This window comes from Heterocephalus glaber, unplaced genomic scaffold, assembly GCF_053883595.1.
Source record: "Heterocephalus glaber isolate CG9 unplaced genomic scaffold, H.glaber_assembly_v1.0 deba00001497, whole genome shotgun sequence".
Taxonomy (NCBI): Eukaryota; Metazoa; Chordata; class Mammalia; order Rodentia; family Bathyergidae; genus Heterocephalus; species Heterocephalus glaber.
Genome location: NW_028258320.1, coordinates 25,309,164 through 25,330,759, shown reverse-complemented (window position 1 = coordinate 25,330,759; position 21,596 = coordinate 25,309,164). Strand labels below are relative to the sequence as shown.

The 21,596-nt window shown below is 40.4% G+C and overlaps 1 protein-coding gene across 2 annotated transcripts in view; it reads left to right on the top strand.

Moving 5' to 3' along the window:
- Positions 1–600: 600 nt before the first annotated feature.
- The window catches only part of Arid5b (AT-rich interaction domain 5B), a 178,359-nt gene continuing 157,363 nt past the window's right edge, over positions 601–21,596 (top strand). Inside the window, exons 1-2 of one of the 2 annotated variants that reach the window (XM_004858263.4) lie at positions 601–1,073; positions 1,494–1,748. In XM_004858263.4, coding sequence (XP_004858320.1) covers positions 1,053–1,073; positions 1,494–1,748 — 276 coding nt within the window. In that variant the 5' untranslated portion in view covers positions 601–1,052. Of the gene's footprint in view, positions 1,074–1,493; positions 1,749–1,806; positions 2,016–21,596 lie in introns of those variants that run through there. The other variant, XM_087184810.1, reaches the window with a different exon arrangement.

Below are 21,596 nucleotides of genomic sequence, written 5' to 3'. Positions count from 1 at the left end.
TTGGTATATTATTCCTGTAGCGCTGGGTTATATAAACACATTATCATTTGAGAGCGCCCTTGGCGTCCATCAGCATTGTAAACACGTACTAGTGTACATACTTCAAAATTAAAGAATGCACACGCAGAATCGGGAGCCTGAATTCATATTCCGAGCAGACTCGCTGCTCGCATTTATTGATTTATCATGCATCTTTTATTGTTCCAGTCCCTAAATGCAGTCGCTGTCCGTTCAATATTGTTTGCAAAATCCCGAGATGTGTGTACACTGCTCACTTGTCTTTCTGTTCTTCTCCTTCTTCTTCTTCTTCTTTTTTGCTGAGTATTTTTTTTTCCGAAGCGAACAAATGCATTAATATTTATATGTTTATATAATCGATAACCCACTTTTCCCTCCCATGTAAATAGGCATCAAAAGATAATTTAACAGATTACTTCTCGAAAACATGGCAGTGAGGAAGCGTAATTTAACTATCAAACAAATCTACATGTCTAATAACAGCAAATCTGCTAAGGAGCATTAGAAAGAGGAGCAGCGCCCCGGAATCTCTGCAGGAAATGTTCTTTATATTAGACATATACAAGTAGGTCCTGTCAGATACACAGAGGAGCTCTCTAGTCCTTGTCTCCTCCAAAAATCTCCTCAGACGATACCCTTAAACAGGGGCATTTAGAAAGAGAAAGAACACCTTTTCACACAATTTTAGAGTGGATTTTAATTTTTCAAATCTTCCTAACTGGTTTACTCCTTGACCCATTCGCTTCCCGCCGAGATCGGAAGGAGCCTTTCTCCCGATTATGAATTTGATCAACCCATGTTTGGAAGGAAATCCATGTAGTTGTGATGGGAGCTGAAAATTGAGTCGTCAGAGAAATATTAGGTCATATTTTCAATCATTTTGATGCCGAAGGGGAGGCAAGAGCTCAGTTTTATATTGAGACATTACGCCAGCTGAAAGCACAGAATGTTTTTCCCTGCCAGGACCTGATGCAATCCATTCAAGCCAACAAGTTTGGAGAGAATGTTGAGTTCAATCAATTCAGAACGTCGAGATGGAGCCCAACTCACTCCAGGTATTTCGCTCTCCTCCGCTTCTCCGATCCTGGCACCCCCGGCACCCCCCAGCCCCCCAGCTCACCCACACCTCTGCACCCACCCACACCCCCACAAACTTTTCACCAAACTTTTACCCTCTGCATCCCCCCAAATCATTTTTATTGTTTAAAAAAATCTCCGCACTGATCATACATACATAATGTAATTTTACCGCCTCAGACGGGGAGAGAGGGAGGGGTGCGGGGGGGGGGGTGACTGAAGGTTTTTTTTTTTAAGGGAGGCAGAAAAATTTGTGAGATCTAAGATTTTTCACCCAGCGATCTATCTGTGGGCTTGTCTGTATTAAGAGTGGATGTCTGTATGTAAATGTGTCTGGGAATAGATGTTTGTGATCTGATGGCTATATTATTTATTTGGTGCTTTTTTTCCCCCTGCAGTGGGTCGGCTCACCGTGTGGCTTGCACGGACCTTACATTTTCTACAAGGCTTTTCAATTCCACCTTGAAGGCAAACCAAGAATTTTGTCCCTTGGCGACTTTTTCTTTGTAAGATGTACGCCAAAGGATCCGATTTGCATAGCGGAGCTCCAGCTGTTGTGGGAAGAAAGGACCAGCCGGCAACTTTTATCCAGCTCTAAACTTTATTTTCTCCCCGAAGACACTCCCCAGGGCAGAAATAGCGACCATGGCGAGGTGGTAAACCTATCTCTCCCTCTCTTCTTTCTTTATTATCCACCCCCCCCCCCGAAATGCTTATTACAGGGCAAGCTTGAAAATACTGTATTCACTTCTGCAGACGAGCAGGATCGACTCCTTTTTTAAAGGGGTAGCGCCACTAGCTGGGGCTCGAGTATTTTGCCATTGTCAGAGTTTGGCTGACAGCTTTACAAAGAGGATCCAACTGCTGATTTTAGCCAAGATCAAATAACTTGTTCGAGAAGGGTTTTGTTCAAGATCTGTGTGAGTGTATTTGAGAGGGAGAGAGAGGGAGGGAGGGAGGGAGGGAGAGAGAGAGAGAGAGAGAGAGAGAAAGAGAGATCGTTCGCTTTCTTTCTATTGCCGCTTGAACATCACATGCTTTTTATATATTTTGCCTTTTGAAAATTTACCTTCGTGTCTGCCTGGGTCGGGACTGGGTGAATTTCTTTCGGTGGGTTTCGATAGTGTTCACTTTTTTGTTTTTTAAGTAAGTATTTGATATGTTTAAGAGGGCGGAAATTACGAAATGGAGGCAGAATGAGATCAAAAGCTATTGAGTTGGCAAAGACGTGTTGAATAAAGTGATAAATGACAGGTACTGGAATAATACATTCAAATAACTTGCAGATCTGCCCGGGCGGATTTCAAAGCGGTCGTGTAACCGGCACAAACACGTTAAGCATTAACAACTATCTCTCGCCCACTCCCCCTCCCCCCCGGACGAGCCATTTGATGTTCTAGTTTTCAATTACTCCACGCAGAGTGGACGTCTTCCAGCGCGATCGGGGGTTGGGGGTGGGGGGCCTGTGGGACGGGGCGGGCGGAGGGGTGCGTCGTCGCCCCTGGCCCGGGGTGCGGGTCCTCGGTGCACCAGCGGCGCTCGCGGGGAGGGCGGGGAGGGCGGGGAGGGAGGGACCGAACCCCCCCCCCACACGTTTCTGGGCCGCGCTCCCCTGAGGACGCCGGAGGTGAGCCCGCTGTCACCGGGCGCCGGGCGGCCGCCTCCCTCGGCTCTGTCATTTCACGTGTGACCGCAGTTCTGTGGGCACCCGGTGTCAGCTGGCCGACCTCAGCGCCGCTGTACCTACCCGGGGAACTATTTTGGGGAGTCTGTGCCCAGGGCGCGGCTGGGAGGGAGGGCGCACGGCCGCCTGGCCAGGCTTTGTGTTGCCAAAGCGAGAGCAGGGTAATCAAACTGAGACTTTGGAGGGCAGCTAGCTCTGTGCCAGGCTCTCGAGCTTTCGAGGTAGGTCTGAGGATCTTTTTGTTAAATGAATGGTTCCCGGTTTAACTCATCCCGGGGCTCGGAGTTGCTCATCCTTCCAGAATCCCCTGGTCTGATAGAGTTGATTGCACTTTTGGCATCACCAGCTCACCCCCTCTCCCCAGGATTGAATTACCCAACAGTGGTCTACGTTGGTTAATTACTGGAGTTCGTCAAAACGTTCGCCCTCAATCTGCCTTTTCGGAAATAAGCCCCTCCCTCCTTCCCGCACACACCCCTCCCCCGCCTCCCCGGCAGCTTGGGGTTTTTAAGCGTTAGCATTTCCCTATGCCTGCCTGCAATTTTACAAAGGTGTTGTTTGGAAATACTGTGAAAAATCCTGCAACCTACCAACAGGTTGAGCTCTTTCGCCTCCCAAGGTCTCGCTCGGCCCCCTCCCCCGACACAACTTTCCTGCGCAGCTGTCTTCCTCCCCCTCCCCCTCCTGATTTCTTATTATTTGCTTTTCAAATTTATTACTTCAACATGGCCTGTGATCTGGAAAAGGGAAGGATTAAATATCCAGAAAAGAACTGGTGCCTAATAGACTTCTGACTAAACCCCGGAGGAAATTATTCAGTGTTTTATGGGGTATTTTGTAGTCACTTTTTTTGAATTGAAATTAGAATAATTTTTTAAAGACCCCAAATTGACCCCACTGTGTCCAATTTTAATTTCTGTTGGTATAATTAAATAGCGAATTCTGATTTAAGTATAAAAGCTATATTTGCCGAAGATTACATCAGCTAGAACTGTTGACAGTGAATAGATATATTTTTAAATACACGAGCTCTTTTTAATTGTTCATTGTGGGGAATTGAAAGAGAACCATTGTAATGATCTGTATGTTTCGTCACTGCTATATGAGCCATACCTGAGAAAATTAATCTTGTCATTTAAAAGTAAACTCTAGGGGATTTGCGGAGGGAGATGGCTCTATTTATAATCCTCAGCTGCATATACATCCTCTAATATTATGCATGATTTGTTTTTTAATGCTAACACTGCTGGTAATTAGCAGTATGATTATACTTGTATATTTCATTAGGACTTTGGCTGATGTCATTGTGAATTATTCAGCCATATTAAAACAATTTTCAATCGAGATAATGACACGCCTCAAAATTATGCAAATACAGACTGCATTGTGCAAAATAATTATGACAAATGTAAAGCAGGTAGAAAGTTTCCCAATGCAGATTGGTTTTCCACCCTGGTGATGTCATTTCCCCCCTGGCCTAAGTTACTCATTCATTAGCAGAATAGCAGCAGCAGTCTCCTCTGGAGGAGAGTACAGAAACTAGCATTTACCGCTGGCACCTAGAGGGGGCAACAGGGCCCTCTCATTAAGAAATTTGCTTTGTTTTCACTTACTCCATTAACTTGTTTGTATACATTGAACTGATTTTTATTATTGATTTTAAATAGTTTTGAATGATGCATTTGCCATTTGCAATGTGTGACCAAAAGAAAAAGCTTTCTTGGTAATATTCACTGTTACTTGGAGAAAATGTTCAGCACATTTAATCAGCCAGTACAGTTTATTTTAAGTAACCAAATGGAGGTTAATAATTTCTTGATTGAGCTGACATCAGCATCCATTTCGAAAGGACAGCCAGGACTCAATATGCTTTTTTGGTTTAAGAGAATCATTCTGCCTTTATATGATTTCTTGAAATGTGAAGACGTCAGTTCTAAAAGCAGGAAAATGATCATTGTGCAAGTTTAGAAATAGCGTCCCTGTGTGGTTTGCTATGATTTGCAGAGAGCTTTTTCTGGGATATTTTTCTCATTGATCTTTCCAATCATGGTCGGAGGCTGGGTAAAGCAGGACTTTGTATACCCATTTTATAGATGAGGACATAGACTAGAAAGGATATGTGGTTTGTTACAAGTTGCTTGACTAGAACCCAAGCCTCCTTTAACTTCAAGGTTTTTCTTCCAGTGAAATTTATCTTTGAAACCAGAGCTTGAATGTATATTAGATTATAGAAGCAAGTACTAATGTATACATTTTAGAGCTGTGACTAGTCAACCAACTTTGCCAGTGCTCACCAGGTATTTAGATAGTGAAACAATTCTTATTCCATAAAGTTCAGCTAATTCTAGGCAGTGGTATATAACAATAAGTTATATATTAATAGTTAATAATCCTTACATTTTAAGATTAGTTTTAATGGATATGCTTTGCATACTTATGTACACTGCTGTCTTCTTACATTTCCAATGTTGGCCACTGCTATTGAAGAAAAGTATTCTAAAAAGAAGCACATTTTGATTCTTCAACTTGCTGTTTGACCTTGAAAAATTATAAATACTTTAAGCCTCAGTTTCTTCACCTATAGAATGGGAACAATAGTAAGAATGACTGTGGATTGTTGTGAGGATCAAGAGGTATTATATGGGTAAAAGTGCTTTACATATTGTAAAGTGCTCAGATCAATAAATAGAAAGGAGTCATGCTTATAGTGGTCTTACCTTTATAAACAATAACAAAACATAATAACTTTAGTGTCTATGTGAAGGTCCTTGGACTTAATCACAATACTGTTTTCAGTTACCATGAAAGTGAATACCAGGGCCATGTGCAAGGAGATAATTGTCTTTAATAATTACTCACAATTGCCACATTTAACCAGTAGCTCTTCAGAGGAGGAAAATGGCAAAGTAGGCGGGTAATTGTTTCTGTTACTGGGTAACTTCTGATTACATTCATTTTAAAATTGCCAAGTGCTTAATCTATTGGCAATACACTCTCTTAAAATAGGTGGATGTGCAGGCTTGGATTTCAGCCTGACCTACCTTGACTTGGGTTTTACAGGTTTACCAGTTGCCTGAAACTGTGAATTTATGGATGGCTAGGCCATTGATATCAAGGGAATTAAGATCACCATACCTGAATGTTTTAGATTCTAGTATACATTCAGGACTTTTAACAGCACTTAGCCACCACCAGCTTCATCATGTACTTAAAATCATTAAAAATGAGTATTCTAGGGCCCCTGTTGAAATAAATTTGAATCTCTGGATTTGGGTCCAAGATTCTGAATTTTAAACATTTAAACAGTCCTACTCTAGCTGTATGGACAAGTTCTAAATCCCTCTCTGCCTCAGTTTTTTCATCTGTAAAATGGAACCATAGTACTTACTCGCTAGGATTATTTTAAGAATTAAATGCATTAATACATAAAAAATGTGTACAACTTAAGTTGAAACATAGGAGACACTCCAGTGGTGATTAGCTGTGGTCATTATCATTAACATTAGCATTATTGTTCTCATTGAGGTTTGAGACCATTCCTGTGGACCTTACTGAAAAAAGCCTTTCTCTGAGAGGGTGGCCCTTTAATTAGTATCCTAGGACATAGGGCCGTCTAAATCCACTTACCTCAGGCTGTCTTTCCTCTATGTTGGATTTAGCTGCATCACCAAATTAGGAGGCTTCTTACAGATTTGCATTTTGCTACTGAAGTATGCTGTCCACTGGATGAGCGAGATTTTTTAAAAGATTGTCTGATTTGATAATACATGGGTTTAGACAGGCACAGTCTAGAATCTAGAAGGGCTGGGTTGACTTTTCCCTTCTTTTCAGTTAGTCCTTCAGGGTTGGTCTGTATCTATAAGCAGATTTCTTAGAGATTTCTGAAACCCTTAAGTAACCACACTAGCCTTGGACAATGCTTTAACTTTTCTGAGCCTCAGTTTCTTCATCTGTACAGTGGATTTAGTGATCTACACTCTGCTGAGTTAGAAATAATGATGAAGTGAGCCTGGCATCTAGCATAGTTCATATGTGAACTCAACAAATGATGGTTGCAGTTATAACTTATCATTTATTTTTAGTAGTAACTTTAGAGAAGGAACATCTTTAACTCTCTACTGGGAAGGCCTCATAGAATTAGGATGAGAATGAAGGAGTTCTGTGGAGGAAATTTTTGGTCTGTAATAAGGGTCAGCCAACCAAGGCCTGAGGGCCAAATCTGGCCCACTGCCTGTTTTTGTAAATAAAGTTTTATTGGAATGTAGCTGCACTCTTTTTTTTTTTAATGTATTGTTTATAACCTTAGGCTACAACAGCAGAGTTGTGTAGTGTTGATGGTTGCCATATGGCCAACAGAATAGAAATATTTACTATCTGGCCTGGCTTTTTACAGAAAAAGCTTGCTGACCTCTGGCCTATAGGGTTGATTTGAAAGAAGGTACATGATCACGCACCTCTTTCTTTTTTGGGAGGGTGGGAGGTTGAACCCATGGCCTCACACATGCTAAGCATGTGCTGTACCCCAGCCCACTTCTCCTTTTGGTTTAGAGCAAGAACCAGTAATAGAAGAATTAACTTAACATTAATATTATATCATTAACATTTATATATACAGACTATTTCAACACCGAGTCTGGGGCATTAAATTTAAGAATGAGTAAAATACATTAAACTGTGTTTATATAGCTAGTATCTCCAGCCAGTATCTGTATTGTCTATCTTGAGTTAATCAAAACTACTTGTTGAGTGCTAACCATGTGCTTAGCACTCTGTTAGGTGAAGAGATTGATGCAAAACAGTTGGTGATTTGGCCCCTTTTCCCAAGAAGTTTATCAATCTTAATGAAGAGATGAGATCAACACATGTTTAAAAATGGAAAGACAATATAAGACAGTGTATAACAAGTGAGTGAATTGTGCTGACAGTACATGTAATATATGTTTAAAGGAAGGCTTGTGATCAGCATGGTTTTGGAAAACCTTTACTTCCTCAGATGTTGACTAATGACCTACTATGTGCTGAGCACTAGAGTACAGATGTGCAGGAGAATGGTCCTTACCCTCAAGGAGCTCACAGACTACACCCATGGACAAACATCGGTCACAGAAGAGCCATCAGACTTGCCACCTACATTTCTTAAAGTTGACAGTAACTACAATCACTATTTACTTGCAAGCTTTTGTGATCTTTCTGGAGAATAGAAAGCACTATCTTCATCTGTAAATTCTCATTTACTGGACACACATATGTAGAGCACCTGCTGAGTGCTAGATTCCATTCTAGGTCCTAAGGATACAGCATGATCGAGACAGACAGGAATCCCTGCTCTCAGACAGCCTAGAACCCAATAGTTGATTTTCACCTTTCATGTACTTGATACATCCTGCCCTCTATTGTAGCTCCCCTAGTTCCTTTCCTTCACCTTGTTCTAGTCAGTTCTGTGTCCCTCAGAATATTCAGTGTTACTCAGTGGGTACTGAGTGACTGAACAATGCAATTAAAATGTCTTTTTGCATTGAAGATTGGCCCAATTTCTTTCTGGCAGAAGCCCACGATTGGTCACTCACATGTAGATGAGTTTAGCATCCCAACTTACACTTTTTCCTTCCTTCCTTCTTAAAATCTAGCCACTTTGGGCTGAGGATTTAGCTCAATGGCACCATGCCTGTCTCATAAGTGCAAGGTGCTGAGTTCGATCCCCGGTATATAAAAATAAATTAGCCATTTTGCACCATAGGATGTGAAAGCATGTGAACTGATGTTTTAGTAGCACTTATCAAAGAAATGAGCAAATATTTAGGGCTGAATAATCAGACTGGAGCCACCATCTCTACCTTTTTGGGTACTTTTACAGTCTTCAGCAATCAACTCACTAGAATCTAGGGCTTTGGGGTAGCACCTGTGAAACCTAGAATTCTGGAAAGAAGAATCCCTCCTCACCTGGGTGATTGACTGGCAGTTCATGGGGCCATCACGTTTTTCAGGCTGATGGTCTTAACAAGGCCGCATGTTTAGTAGTGACTCAAAATTGTAAGCAATTAAAACCTCTCTTGACATTTAGACTGACATTAGACTGCACATACTAAGGAAGTGTTATTTTTATGAAGTACAAGAGTCTGCACATGTAAATATTTCATTATTAATTATTAATAAAGCACACCATTGTTTGTAGTGGCATCTAGTGATATATGACTCAAGCTCATTTATCAAAGTCTAGTTTTAACCAATATCCAGACTATAATTGCTCGAATCAAATGCATTCACTTGTCATTTTTTATAGCTAGGGTACTTGGATATTTGCCATCTTCTACTCAGAATAATATTGTAGCTAGTGATTACTTGTTGGCTTGGCTTTTAAAGAAATTTAAAACAAATTTATTGATTGTTGGCTTAAGGATTCATTCTCCTCTCAGAGATGTGGTCATGGATTCCTGCATTTCTTGAAGAATCTGCTCACCTGCTCTTGCACAAAGATGATTTTTTTGCAACCACACTATGATTCTAGCTGTGTTGCTGGAGAGTAGAACCTGAGCCTTGGCCCTCTGAGGAATGTCACTCATATCCTGGGCTGTGAGCATCAGTATTGACAACACATTTCAAACATGCAGATGATGATGATTATTGAAAGGGTGCTTTAGAATCATGCTAACGGCATCAATCTCCTGCACACACTGCGTAAATTAATTCTACTTTTAAAATCAAAGGCACTGTTATTGGCGTTAAAGATGGATATTTGACATTTATCATGCAGACTAGGAAGGGTGGTTTAATTATGTGAATTTTCTGTAGGATCTTTGTGGCTGGGTGCAGACACAGTGGTGTATGACCTTTTGCACATTGACTATGAAGTTCAGAGTCTCATCTTCACGTTGGAGCCCCTGTAAGCAAAAGAGGCAGCAGAAGCCAAGTATTTCTAGTCAATCTAGTGACCCCATAAACATCCCCCTCTTCCTTCCCCGTGACTCCCAGCACACCCAGGCTGTGAAACACCCCTTTCTCCCCACAGTTGAGTTCCAAGCCTGATCAGTGGCACTAAACATTAAACTCTTGTCTTTGAGAATAATAGGCTTTGCTTTCTACACCCTCAAGCATGTTGAGCTACTGTGCAAGCTGGAAAATAAAAATGTTCTAATTGTGTCTTTTAAATAAGCATAGGAGTGAATTAATTAGACCATATTTTGTCTTTAGTTGCTTAGTTACACAATAGTATTCCTGAGCACGAGTAAGATAAATTGGCTCTTTTTGTGCTGCTTGTCCCTTAATCATAATTACTGTATTGCTTAGGAGAGTAAACCATACATAGATTTTGAATTTTTTATTAATAGTCAAAAATATGCATATGATATATAAAGTATATGTTGTTCAACCTGTTTTATATGCTTTTATGTGGGAAGAAGTTTTATTACGATGGTAACATTTGCATTAGTTGCTCAAAGATGTAGTTCTGGGAAATACATAATTGAAATGTTTTTGAATTGCTTTTTCTGGCCTTTTCAATCTTATTCAAAATAATAGTGCCTCCAGTCCTGGAGCAGTCATTCTCATTTGATTTAACATCTTTCTTTGCACTGCATGCGCTGCGCCCAGTTTTAACCCTGCAGACCCTAGATGAGTTTCTGTGATTCATAGACCTTGTGTGTTGTGCCCTGTGTTTTCTGGCTTCTGCTGTCAGGGGCTGGGGGTTAGAGAGATCAGAAGAGTGCCTGCCTCCTGCAGCCATTACTCCTCTGCCTTCACCCTCAGCAGCATACTTCCTTATTGCTAGACAGCTCTCTGTTCTTGCCGTCTGGGGTCTTGCAAAATGAGATGTTGTTAGTAAAACTTAGGTTTCTAGCTCCCTAGCCCCAGCCTCCACAGAGGAGGGCAGCAAGAATGAGAGAGCTTGATACAGTTATTGAACAATGGGAGAGTCTGGCTTAAGATCCAGGATGCATGCTTGGTGAATGTATGTGAAAACTGACCCCATTGTTCTGTTATGTTTGAAAAGCAAGTAAATTATTTACAGATATTTGCTAATTAAAGTACATGTTGTTTCACCAGCACAAAAGAACACATTATAACTGGAGACAAAGAACTGAGGGCGAATAACTTAAATGCACTAATTCTGTGTATTCTTTTTAAGAAGGAAGTATGTTTCAAAAATATATTTATATAGGGTGGGGGAAATAGGGAGATATTGGTCAAAGGGTACAAATTCTCAGTTATAAAATGAATAAGTTCTGGGGATTTCACGTGCAGCACAGTGACTATAGTTAATAACACTGTATTCTACATTTGATATTTGTTAAGAGAGTAGATCTTAAGTGTTCTCATCACCCCAAAAATGGTGACTATGTGAAATGATGGATGTCAATTAACTTGACTGTGGTATTCATTTCACTGTATTTGTATATCAAATCACCATGCTGTACACCTTAAACATATATTATGTTCTTTTTAGTTTGTCAATTATTTCACAATGAAGCTTGAAAAAATAAAAATGAAAAATAAAATAGGTATATATAATGTATAAATAATACACAAGTGTATATACATGTGCATACATACGCATATATGCAGGAAGGTTGCATGCCAGGGATAACAGGCTAAGTGACCATCTCATCGCTTGTCACTGAGTTTGTCCTCAGCTCCCTCTGAATGCTCTTTTCTCTTGGTTCAAACTGTGCTTGCCTGTATTCCTTGAAGCTCAGTGCAGTGTACCATTAGAAATAAAGCAAATTAACCACATATTATGTCAGAACATGAAAGTATTCTTACTCATTACCTTGTCCACAGACTTTCCTCAATGTTAGTCTCAAGTTTAGTGGGTTTTTTTTTCTTCCATGACTACCCAACTTCGGTAAGATTCAGGTTGGAAATTTACATTGTGGATAAAAGAATGTTGATATGAGGCAAAGGACAATGAAGGTCATGCAGAGGTCACTAATACTGTCCCCAGAGACCTTCTTCTGAATGGTAAGTTGACTTATCCTTTGGAGTTGGTGCCTCTGGCTCTGCCAGCTGCAGACATTTTTGGTTTTAGGTGTGACTAGCTTGAAGTCCCTTGGCATTTTTCATAAAGATGATCAAGAAGAATTGCCATGGTTATTTAACATAAAGGCTCTTGTCTAATTTCCCATGGACATTTTAATAGACTTTCATGATATATGAAATTGAAGACAGTGAGCCCAGACCTCTTTATTTAATAGATGCAGAGCCTCAAGCCCAGAAAAGACTTGGGTACATGCTCAGAGCTACCAAGTCACAGAAGGAGAACTAGAACTCAGCATCCTCACACACAGTGGTCTGCTCAGCTGTTTCAAGGAAGGTATTACTCTCTTAAAGTTATGCTGTCAGGAAAGTAGGCAAGTGTTTCCCATAGGTTTTCTCAGGGGTGGTCATTCCAGTGCCCTCTTTTGTACTTGTGGATGGTACCCTACAAGGACATCACTTTTAGAGTCACTACTGGAGAGTTAAGACTTTATTGGAATGACAAGCTACTTAGTGATGACACAGAAAGCTCGCTTGATATTCATTATTCCACGCTGGACCTTACCTTCACTTCTATAATCTTTCCTGAAGCCAGGAGGGCCCTCTGATAGAAATTTTTATATTAGCTCAATAAAAGTTTTGCCAAAAGGTTGATAAAATCTGGATGACAAACAGAATTAACATCACTGTCAACACCTGATATTCATAGACCATTTCATTCATTCAAATATGTTTACCAGATACCTTCTATGTGTCAGATTTGCACAGACATGCTAGGGCTACAATAGTGCACTCAATGGCTAATACACAGACAAGGATTTTCTATTCTCAGTTTTATTTACTCTCCTATTGTAAGGAGGGAGGAGCAAATTTTGTATATAAAACAGGGGAAACCATCTCCATATATCTTGGTCTTAGATTCATATTCATGTTTCTTGAGTACTTTCCCTCCCTTCTTTATGTATTCACAAGCCAAAGAAAATGCCTCATCTTCCTCTGTTTCAAAGCTATCTGTAGAACTTCCATCTTTCAGTGGAGTCTAAGCTACATTTTTCTTTTATTGAGTTTTATTATGTGTCACTGTGGATGCATTCATATATAAATTAAATATCTCATTTAATTGTCACAAATATTCTATAAGGTTGGTAGCATTTTGGCATGTCCATACTTTTTTAGATGATGCATCTGCGACCGAGAGAAGTCAAGTGATTTGTTGAAAGTAACGTGTAGATGAGATTCAGACTCAAAATTGAAACCCAGGTTCTTCACAGTTCTACCAGAACTTTATGTCTCCTTGTAGTAACCTACAACTTTAGAATATATCAAGAATTCTGGGGGCCGGGGATTTAGCTCAGTGGTTTCGCTGCCTGCCTCACAAGCACAAGGACCGGAGTTCGATCCCAGGTACCAAAAAAAAAAAAAAAAAAGAAGATCAAAGAACTCTGATCATTGCGACTTTATTGTATACTGATCTGGTCTTCATTTGAGCCTCTAGGAACTCAAAGCCCAGTTGACGGTTGACTGATATCGACACATCAATAGTAGTACCATGTACTGTGTAATAAAATTTAGAGGGCTTCTTAGTCCCCACCAGGTCCATTTCTCACATTTCACAGAGGAAAAGGCTCAGTCATTGTGCCGTCAGAGTGCCTTTGGTATGCAGTGCTGGGTCCTGGAGAGACAGAAGTGGAAAATGAGTTAGGTTCTTCATGGAGCTTACAGTTCAGGGACGTACATAATAGCACACACAAAAAAGGAGTGATTTTGTGGTGTGGTCAGTATGATGAAGGGAAAATTCAGAGACCTATGACAACAGTGCCTGGTCATGTGAGAAGATCTAAGGAGGTATTTTGGAAGAAATCACATTTGACTTGAGTTCTAAATGGATTAAGGAGTGGAGACTGAGAAGAGACTTCAAGGTACATGCAAGATGAATTCTGGCCTGGCCTTACGAATCCAGTGACCAGGTCAGAGATGACCACTGGAGACATCTATTGTAGATATCATTTAGACCACTAATAACATCTTCAGAGTTGGTTTATACTGTTTGGCTGTGGAGATGTTAGAAAACAAAACTGAGGTCCATATACCAAATCTGGTCTCCTGCCTGTTTTTGTAAATAGTTTTATCGGTACACAGCTACACCCAGTTATTTACTAGGTCTCCTGCAGCTTTCTCACTATAGTGACAGAGTAATTGTTGCAACAGAGACTGACATACAAAACCTAAAATATTTACTACCTGGCTCTTTCCAAAAAACATTTGCTGATTCTTGGTCTGAAATAATGTTATTGAAGTTAGTAGTAAAATTAGATGTTACCAGCTTAAATGTGATTTTTTATTCACTCCTCACTACTACTCACTCCTCAGTACTACTCTGAGGTAGGTTCTAGAGTCATCTCCATTTGGCAGAAGGGTAATTTGAGCCATTAGGTCACTGGAGCATGTTTCCAACTTCATCCATCAGGTAAAAGATAGAGACTGAATGGGAACTTAAGCTGTTTTGATTCCACAGTGCAGACAAGGCACATGGCAGAAACATTGTGTTGCCTGTTTACAAGTAAACAGGGGTATCCAGAAAGAGGTGTTCAAACTAGTGGAGGTTTTGCTCTATGAAGTGAAGCTGCACAACAGGTGTGCCCATCTTTCAAGGCCCTCTTCAAAGCCACCCTCCTTCCAGAGGCCTTCCATTGGCTCTCTAGGGAAAGACGAACATGGAACAGTGGAACATATGAATGCCCATTGGTCGAGATGGGTGAGACCAGTGAATGATAGAGCCATGCAATATGATGTTTAGAGCAACTGGGGACTCCAAGACTCTCTGGAGGCACCCTCTAAAATGTTACTCTTCAGTCCTGCCTATCATTGGCAGGCAAGATTGTCCTTTGCCATTACCAAATCTTTCCAATTTTCAAAAGGAGCCAGAAACCTAGATTTTGGGATAATTTTAGTTGGCTGTTCAAATCCAATTTTAGTAACACTCTCTGTGGGCCAAACAAAACACATCTTCAGTACAGATGTAGCCCACAGGCTACTACTACCTTGCAATCTCTAGAGCAAAGTTTTGGACTGTTACAGTGTTTTAAACTTTCTCCTACTTGGCCCATTGTCTGTAATTAAAGCAGAAGGAACTTGCTGGTCCTAAAGAGGCAGCAGAAAAAAGGGTGAGAAGAGCCAGGTAGAATCAAGCTTTCAACATTCTCTGTAACAAGGTTCCAGCATATGGAGGGATGCCAGGAATGGATGTACAAAAAGAGCTGGACTTTGCCCTGAGACCCACATTCAGGCCAAAGGAAGGGTGCAGGGATTGAGGAATGGAAAGAAGTGTATGAATCTAAGGGTGGCCTCCAGCCCATCTGGAAGGTGTCCAGGAAGAAGGGGGTCTTGAAAGTACTAGGGCTTTCAAGGGTTAAGATTTGTGGTGAATGGGAGTGAGGGAGGGGAGATCCTAGGCAGAAGGAAAGCAGTAGACAAGTGGGAAGGAAAGACATAGCAGTACTGGATATAGGCTGGATTTCATAAGAGAAGATGAATCTAATGGGAAGCAGTACAGACAGACCAGACCTCAGGGGGTCTGGTATGTCATTTGGACTTGAATCTGAAGGCAGTGCTGATTAATAATTTCACATCTCTGTTTTCTCTTTCTTGTTATAAACTCTTAGTCTTGGAGCCTAATGGAACAAAGTGTGAATATTTACTCTGCCAGTCGGTAGCTATGTGTCATCTTGGCTTACTTGGTTTATCTCTTTGGCGTCTTAGCTTCTTATCTGTGAAATGGGTTAATATCACCGGACTGAGATATCAGACAGGATATATATGGCCATTGAGAACCTGGCTTATCCTGGGCTTTAGCAGTTGCTACTCATCCACCCTGCCCTTCCTGGTGAGGGGCCAAATCCTCACTTTTGAAATCTGTTGTGGTGCTAGACAACATGTTAATAGCTCCTTAACAAGTAATTTATTGTTTGAGTCATTGGACTATTGTTTTTCAAACAATAACTAAAAAAACTATCATTTTAAATAGAGTTAAAGTTCCTGGTTCTCCATTCATCCCAAGAGACTTTTCTTGAGTTAGGTTCAAAGTTTTTGATCCATGCTTGGGGTTTAAAGTGACTGTGAAGGGGACACCCTCAACCCATTCTATTCTATTCCACTTAGATATTAAAGGAGCTTTAGGGGGCCATCTCTGCCATTGGCTGCAACAGAATAAAATGAGAGGGGAGGATGGTGGAGACAATAGACAAAACCTGCCTTCCAGATGTCCTTTCTCAGCATGCCAGCTCAAACCTGTTGCTTCCCAAGTCTCCCTTGTTCCCACTCTTTTATGCTGCAACCACCAGAAAGCCTGGTGCTAATCTACCGAATGTGCAAAACACTGAATTTATTTTAAATATACCCACTTTCCCTCCATTCTTTAAAAGCCCTTCCTATTTCCTGTCCTTAAAACACCCCTAATTTGTAAATTTGTTTCATCCCCTTGATTGGCTCCTCTCCCTCCTCTACTTTTGGTGGTGGTGACGGTGTGGTGGTGGTGGTGGTGGTGGTGGTGGTGGTGTGTGTGTGTGTGTGTGTGTGTGTGTGTGTGTGTGTGTATGTGTTGGGGGGTGATATATTCCAGTCCAACTCTTTTAAAAGCATCAGCAAAAGAATATAAAGGGAAGAGACTCAGCCAAAACGGCTGGGGGATCTTAGAAGGATCTCCAAAATAGGGACTGCCCACTGGGCCATTAAATCCTTTTGCTTTGGGCTAATCCCACAGTGTATATCAGATTACTAGAATTCAGATGAAAATACTGCTGTAGTACTCAGTCTTCTCACTGAATTATTCCAAAGTACATGGGTTATAAATACAGAAAATAATTGAATTTTCTGTGTTTTAAATGAAATAATCTGTTCCATTCTTGCGAATATTCTCCATAATAGTCTAATTGTGTTTTTTGCTCCTACCGGCTGAATACATGTTCAGCAACAATTTATTCTGTTGTAAAACATGCATCCCTGACTATCTGAGCAGGAGAAAAGAAGGTTCTAGTTAAAAAGGGCTGAAGCTGTTTTTCTAACGCAAATTCTATGAGTCACATAAACGGTAGTGTCTTTTAAAATTACCAACAGGCTCTTTTTTTCTTTACACTATAGGTCCTGTTTCTCACTCCATATTTTTGATGTTACTAGATCAGTAATTCAATAGACAGCCAAGCAGGTGTTCAAATCACTCCTGACCCCCAGAATTCCTTAAATGACCCCTCAAAGCAGTGGAGTGAAAACATTCTCAGCATGTCAGAATATTGAGGTATCTCAGTTGCCTTAAATTTTTTTCCTTATTTTTAAAGGCCCTTTTGTACCTTTTTTACCTCTTGATATTAGCAAAGAGAAACTTTGCCTCAATTTTGGCTGCAGATATTGTAGGGCTGTATGTACATAAGACCTGCAGATTGTGCTTATAGGCAGCACAGTTCTAACTGGTCAGGTGTGCCAGGGGACCTTAAAAGATGCATCTTGAACATGTGGAAGGAGGGAGAGAGAGATGAGGCTTGGAATTCTTCTGTGGTCACTAAGGGCATAATATAATATTGCTTTTGAAAAAATAAGATTTCTATGTTTCATTCAATTCAATTCAGTGAACATTTATTAGCATGTACTAAGATACTGTGGCAGAGACAAAGAGAACAATAAGATTGGCCCTTTTCTCTCTAGTTGCTTAGAAAAAGTAAAACATAAAAGTTAATTTTACTTGGTGAGATTATATTTTACTTTGCCCCTTCTACCCTGAAAAATATACTCACATTGTTAAACAGTTCTTGTAAATGTCTATGGATAGCCCCAAAATAAAAGATATCCTGTACAGACAGATGATTCAGGTTAAGGCAGTTGCATGAAGCATTTTCCCATTTGCTTTTCATCTATTTAGTAGAAAGTAATCTACTTTTCAGGCATAGTTGAAACTGGTGTTTAGCACCTTATTTCACAGAATTTTTTTCACTGTCACTTGGCAGTGTGTAAATGTGGCTCCATGTTAAAGGTCGGTGTATTAATTATCTACTATTGCCTGATAAATTATTCCAAAGTCTGTGTCTTAGAGTCACTCTTACCCTTCATAATTTCTGTGGGTCAGGGGTGTGAGTGCGGCTTGTCTGGGTGCTTTTGGCTCAGGGTTCCTTAAAACTGCAATTAAGCAACCAGCTGAGGATCTGCCATCTCAAAGTGCCCTTGGAAGAGATTCTACTTCCAAGCTCACACTCTTGGGCCTTGCTGTGCCACATGGGGACCTGGATGGGACAGATCACACATAGCAGCTGACTTCCTTCAGAATGTACAGATGAGACGGAAGTCATAGTCCTATGTAACCTAATCTCCAAAGTCACATCTCATCACTTTTGCTCAGTTCTGTGCATTAAAAATGGGATGTGTCGACCCCACACTCAAGAGAAGGAGGTACACGAGAGTGTGAATACAAGAAGGTAGACATATTTGGGGTCATTCTAGGAACTTCCTCTGCAATCAACGATGTAACTGATCTCTGCAGTGGACAGCTAATCTCATAAGGGTTGCAAGATATTGTTATTCTGTCCTGCTCTTTTTTTCCCCTCTCCTTTTGCTCTTATTATGAAGTGTTCTTGGGCAGTTTCTCCTAAATCCCTCCTCTGTTCTCTGGGCATATAATTATAGATGACATACACAGTAGACAGCAGATTGCTTTAATCTTTTAAGGATTTGTTAGTCTTACATCATGTCAACAAGCTGTATTGAGTTTTTTTTAACCTAATATCTTGATCAATGAATTTAGAGTTTTGCTGGAAAGGGCATTGTATCTGACATGATGATAGATCTGCAGAGAAAAGAGGAGAGAGGAACCTGTAGCTGGTACAACAAGCTCCTTAATGCATAAGAAACTAGGAATGGTTCATGCACAGTTGTTAGGATGGGGCATTAGATCAAGTTGCTTTTTAAAGAAAATCTAAAAATCCAAATGACAAGAAATGTTGTTTTAATTTGCGTTTCTAATGTGTGTGTCTACAGGAGCTGAGAGTCTCTTATCTGTCCTTTAGCCTTGTGCATATGTCAGGAGAGTAGCTGGCCTGCCATCTTTTTAATTCTTTAGAAATATCCCATTTCACGAGGAAACTTATCTACTTCTCTTTCAGGAACGGCGTGTGTTGGTCTTCAACATAGTGCCCTAAACCTATATATGTAGGCTTTAAAGCTGTGAGGAAAAGTTTCCATTAAATAAACTCTGTTCAATTTTTAATAATAGAAATTGATTCGTGAATAGTGTCCTTGTTAAACTTAGTGGGGATTTAGAGAAAATGGGCCGTGATTCTAACGGAGGAGCCTGTCTCAACTATAAAATATATACACGGGACACGTTGTATTGTTTCTTTTTTTTCTTTTTTTGTTCTTCGCACCACATATCTTTGTGTGCTCTGGTTCCCTCTGCCAAGACTTTCTTGATGCTCAGCTTAAATCATCTTTAGGACTGTCTTTGGCCTCCCATGATTTCCTTTTTTATTCTTTTGCCTTAGATTTTGTTTACTATCTGGCTCTTCTGCCCCATTCACACACACATAACTGTAAGCTTCAAGAGTGTAGGAATTTTTGTCTGTTCTATTCCTGGTTGTAATCCCAGTTCATGGCACAGTTGCTCAGTATGTATTGGATGAATAAAATCACTTATGACTATTTCTCCATATGTAAATTATCGCATTTAGCTGAAGGCTTCCAGTCCTCCCTTGACCCCTAGTCAAATACTTGTTTCTCAGCTCTCCCTATTGCTAGCACAGCTCACGGTAGATTCCCAGAACACTGAGGATGGAAGAATGAATGAACCTGCTGACAAAGGACTAGAAGAAAGTAGCCTTCCCCTCCAAGGCAAGGAACAGTAGGCCTTGGGCAGTGCATGTTTCTTACTCATCCATATCTTTCCTTGTCTGGTATTCAGCTCAATGCCTGACACTGAGCCGAGTTGATACAAGTTAACTGGATCAGATTGAATGGAGTTGGGGAAAAGCTAGAACAAAATCTCTCCTGACCACATGGATAAAGCTTGGCTTATGCATGCTTCCTTAAAGGTGGCAAAGATACCTTTGAGAGTCCCTTCTGTGAGGTTCTGTGAGAATGCCTGATAGTATTCATTCATTCATTCATTCATTCACTCATTCATTCCCAAGCTCACCCTGGAGTGTACAAAGCACTGGGCACAGGAAGTTATACAAGTCTTCAACCCTACTTTGGAATGAAGGCTTTATTCTCTAGTTTTTGCAACCTTCCTCAGATGACAAAAGAGATGGAACCAGTGGTTCTAGTTGTTTGGGTCTGTCCTCTGTGTTGGCTTCCGCACCACAGTCCTCGAGCAGGAGGAAAAAGATCTCCAACTGTGTTTGCAAATTGGCTCCTGAATTAATCCTGGCTTATTCAAAAATACTCAATATTTTTCCAAACTGAGTTTAGGGCTTTTGATTGAAGCTGAAACATTTACCAAGGCAGAACATATCACTAGTATAGGAAAAACTGGAACTAAGAAATACAAAGCCCTTTAAGTAATCCAATATAGGATAATTGCATTATTAAATAAAGCTGTGGGTCTCAAATTATTCTGCTGCCATTGTACATGTGAGGATAATAATGTGAACTGTGCTAAGTGAACAGAGGAAAAAAATTTAACAAGAGGGAGCATGTCTAAATCATATGTTTATATTTAAACAGAGGCTACACAAAACAGAAAGATTTTCTTGATTTCTACATTAAAGTATTCTAAATGAGCCTAAGGCATTTGGTGATTCTCTGTGAAGACTGTTCTTTCATTAATGGCAATGCTATAGCAAGACTCTGTGCCAGATGACCAATAAGCTTTAATAATTCAGGCGACTTCTATCATGATTTTCATAAACCAACACGAGTGAAAGATTTTCTTCTTCCTTTGAGAGTCTATAGAGTATAGGCCCCACTGAACTGAATATCTGACCAAGGGGTCCTATGCCTCTAAAGCTGGGGGGAGGGGAACAGAAGATGTTAATGTAATGGTTTGGAGTTACTCCGCATACTAAAACAGCTGGACTGGGTGGTGGTTGACTTTGGATTCTATTGCTATTGTTTTTCCTCTGATAGAGAGTATTCTTTCTTATAGGGAGCTGAACTGAGCTTTAATGCCGGAATTGGGCTCATTTATCTGTTTTGTTAAAGTTTTAATGGCCAGAGCTCAGGATTTGGGTACCAAACTAGTTTTGATTATGGCAACCTGAAAGTGGTTTAAAAAATAGACTGTAGGGTTAACACCCCATTAATTTGGCCAAAGGAAATGTGGGCAAGCTCCACCACTGACTGAGGGCATCTCCTTTATATATCAAAAGCTTGCCTGTTTAGAGAGGAAATATCTAGGATGCCAGATGCAATTTCTTGCTATGTAAATTGCCTTTAATTTAGGGGAGGAAATAGGTGTGCATATAGTAAGTCTAGGAGGAAAGAAGTAGAATTGGGAATTGATGATAGGATATTTCTGGTGCTTTCTTTGGAGATGGCCTTCCTGGTTAGGAAAGCAGGCTGCAGTCTAACAGGCTATAGATTAGCACGTATTAAAAATGTATTTAGGAACTTAAAATATTTAGGATTTTTGAATTACTTATTTGATACGCAAATGTCGTTGGCTGTACCATGAAGGATGGTCACATTACATTTGACAAATCATGCCTCAGAGCCGTCTTCTGTTTGCTTACTCCCTCTAATTGTGCCAGGATGGATTTCCAAAATTCATTGAGCCACAGACTTCACCCAAATGTCTACTGAGGGGGAAGGAGAAAGCTGGAAGATGTGGGGATGGTTTGGCAAATTGGAACCCAATACACTAATGATTCTC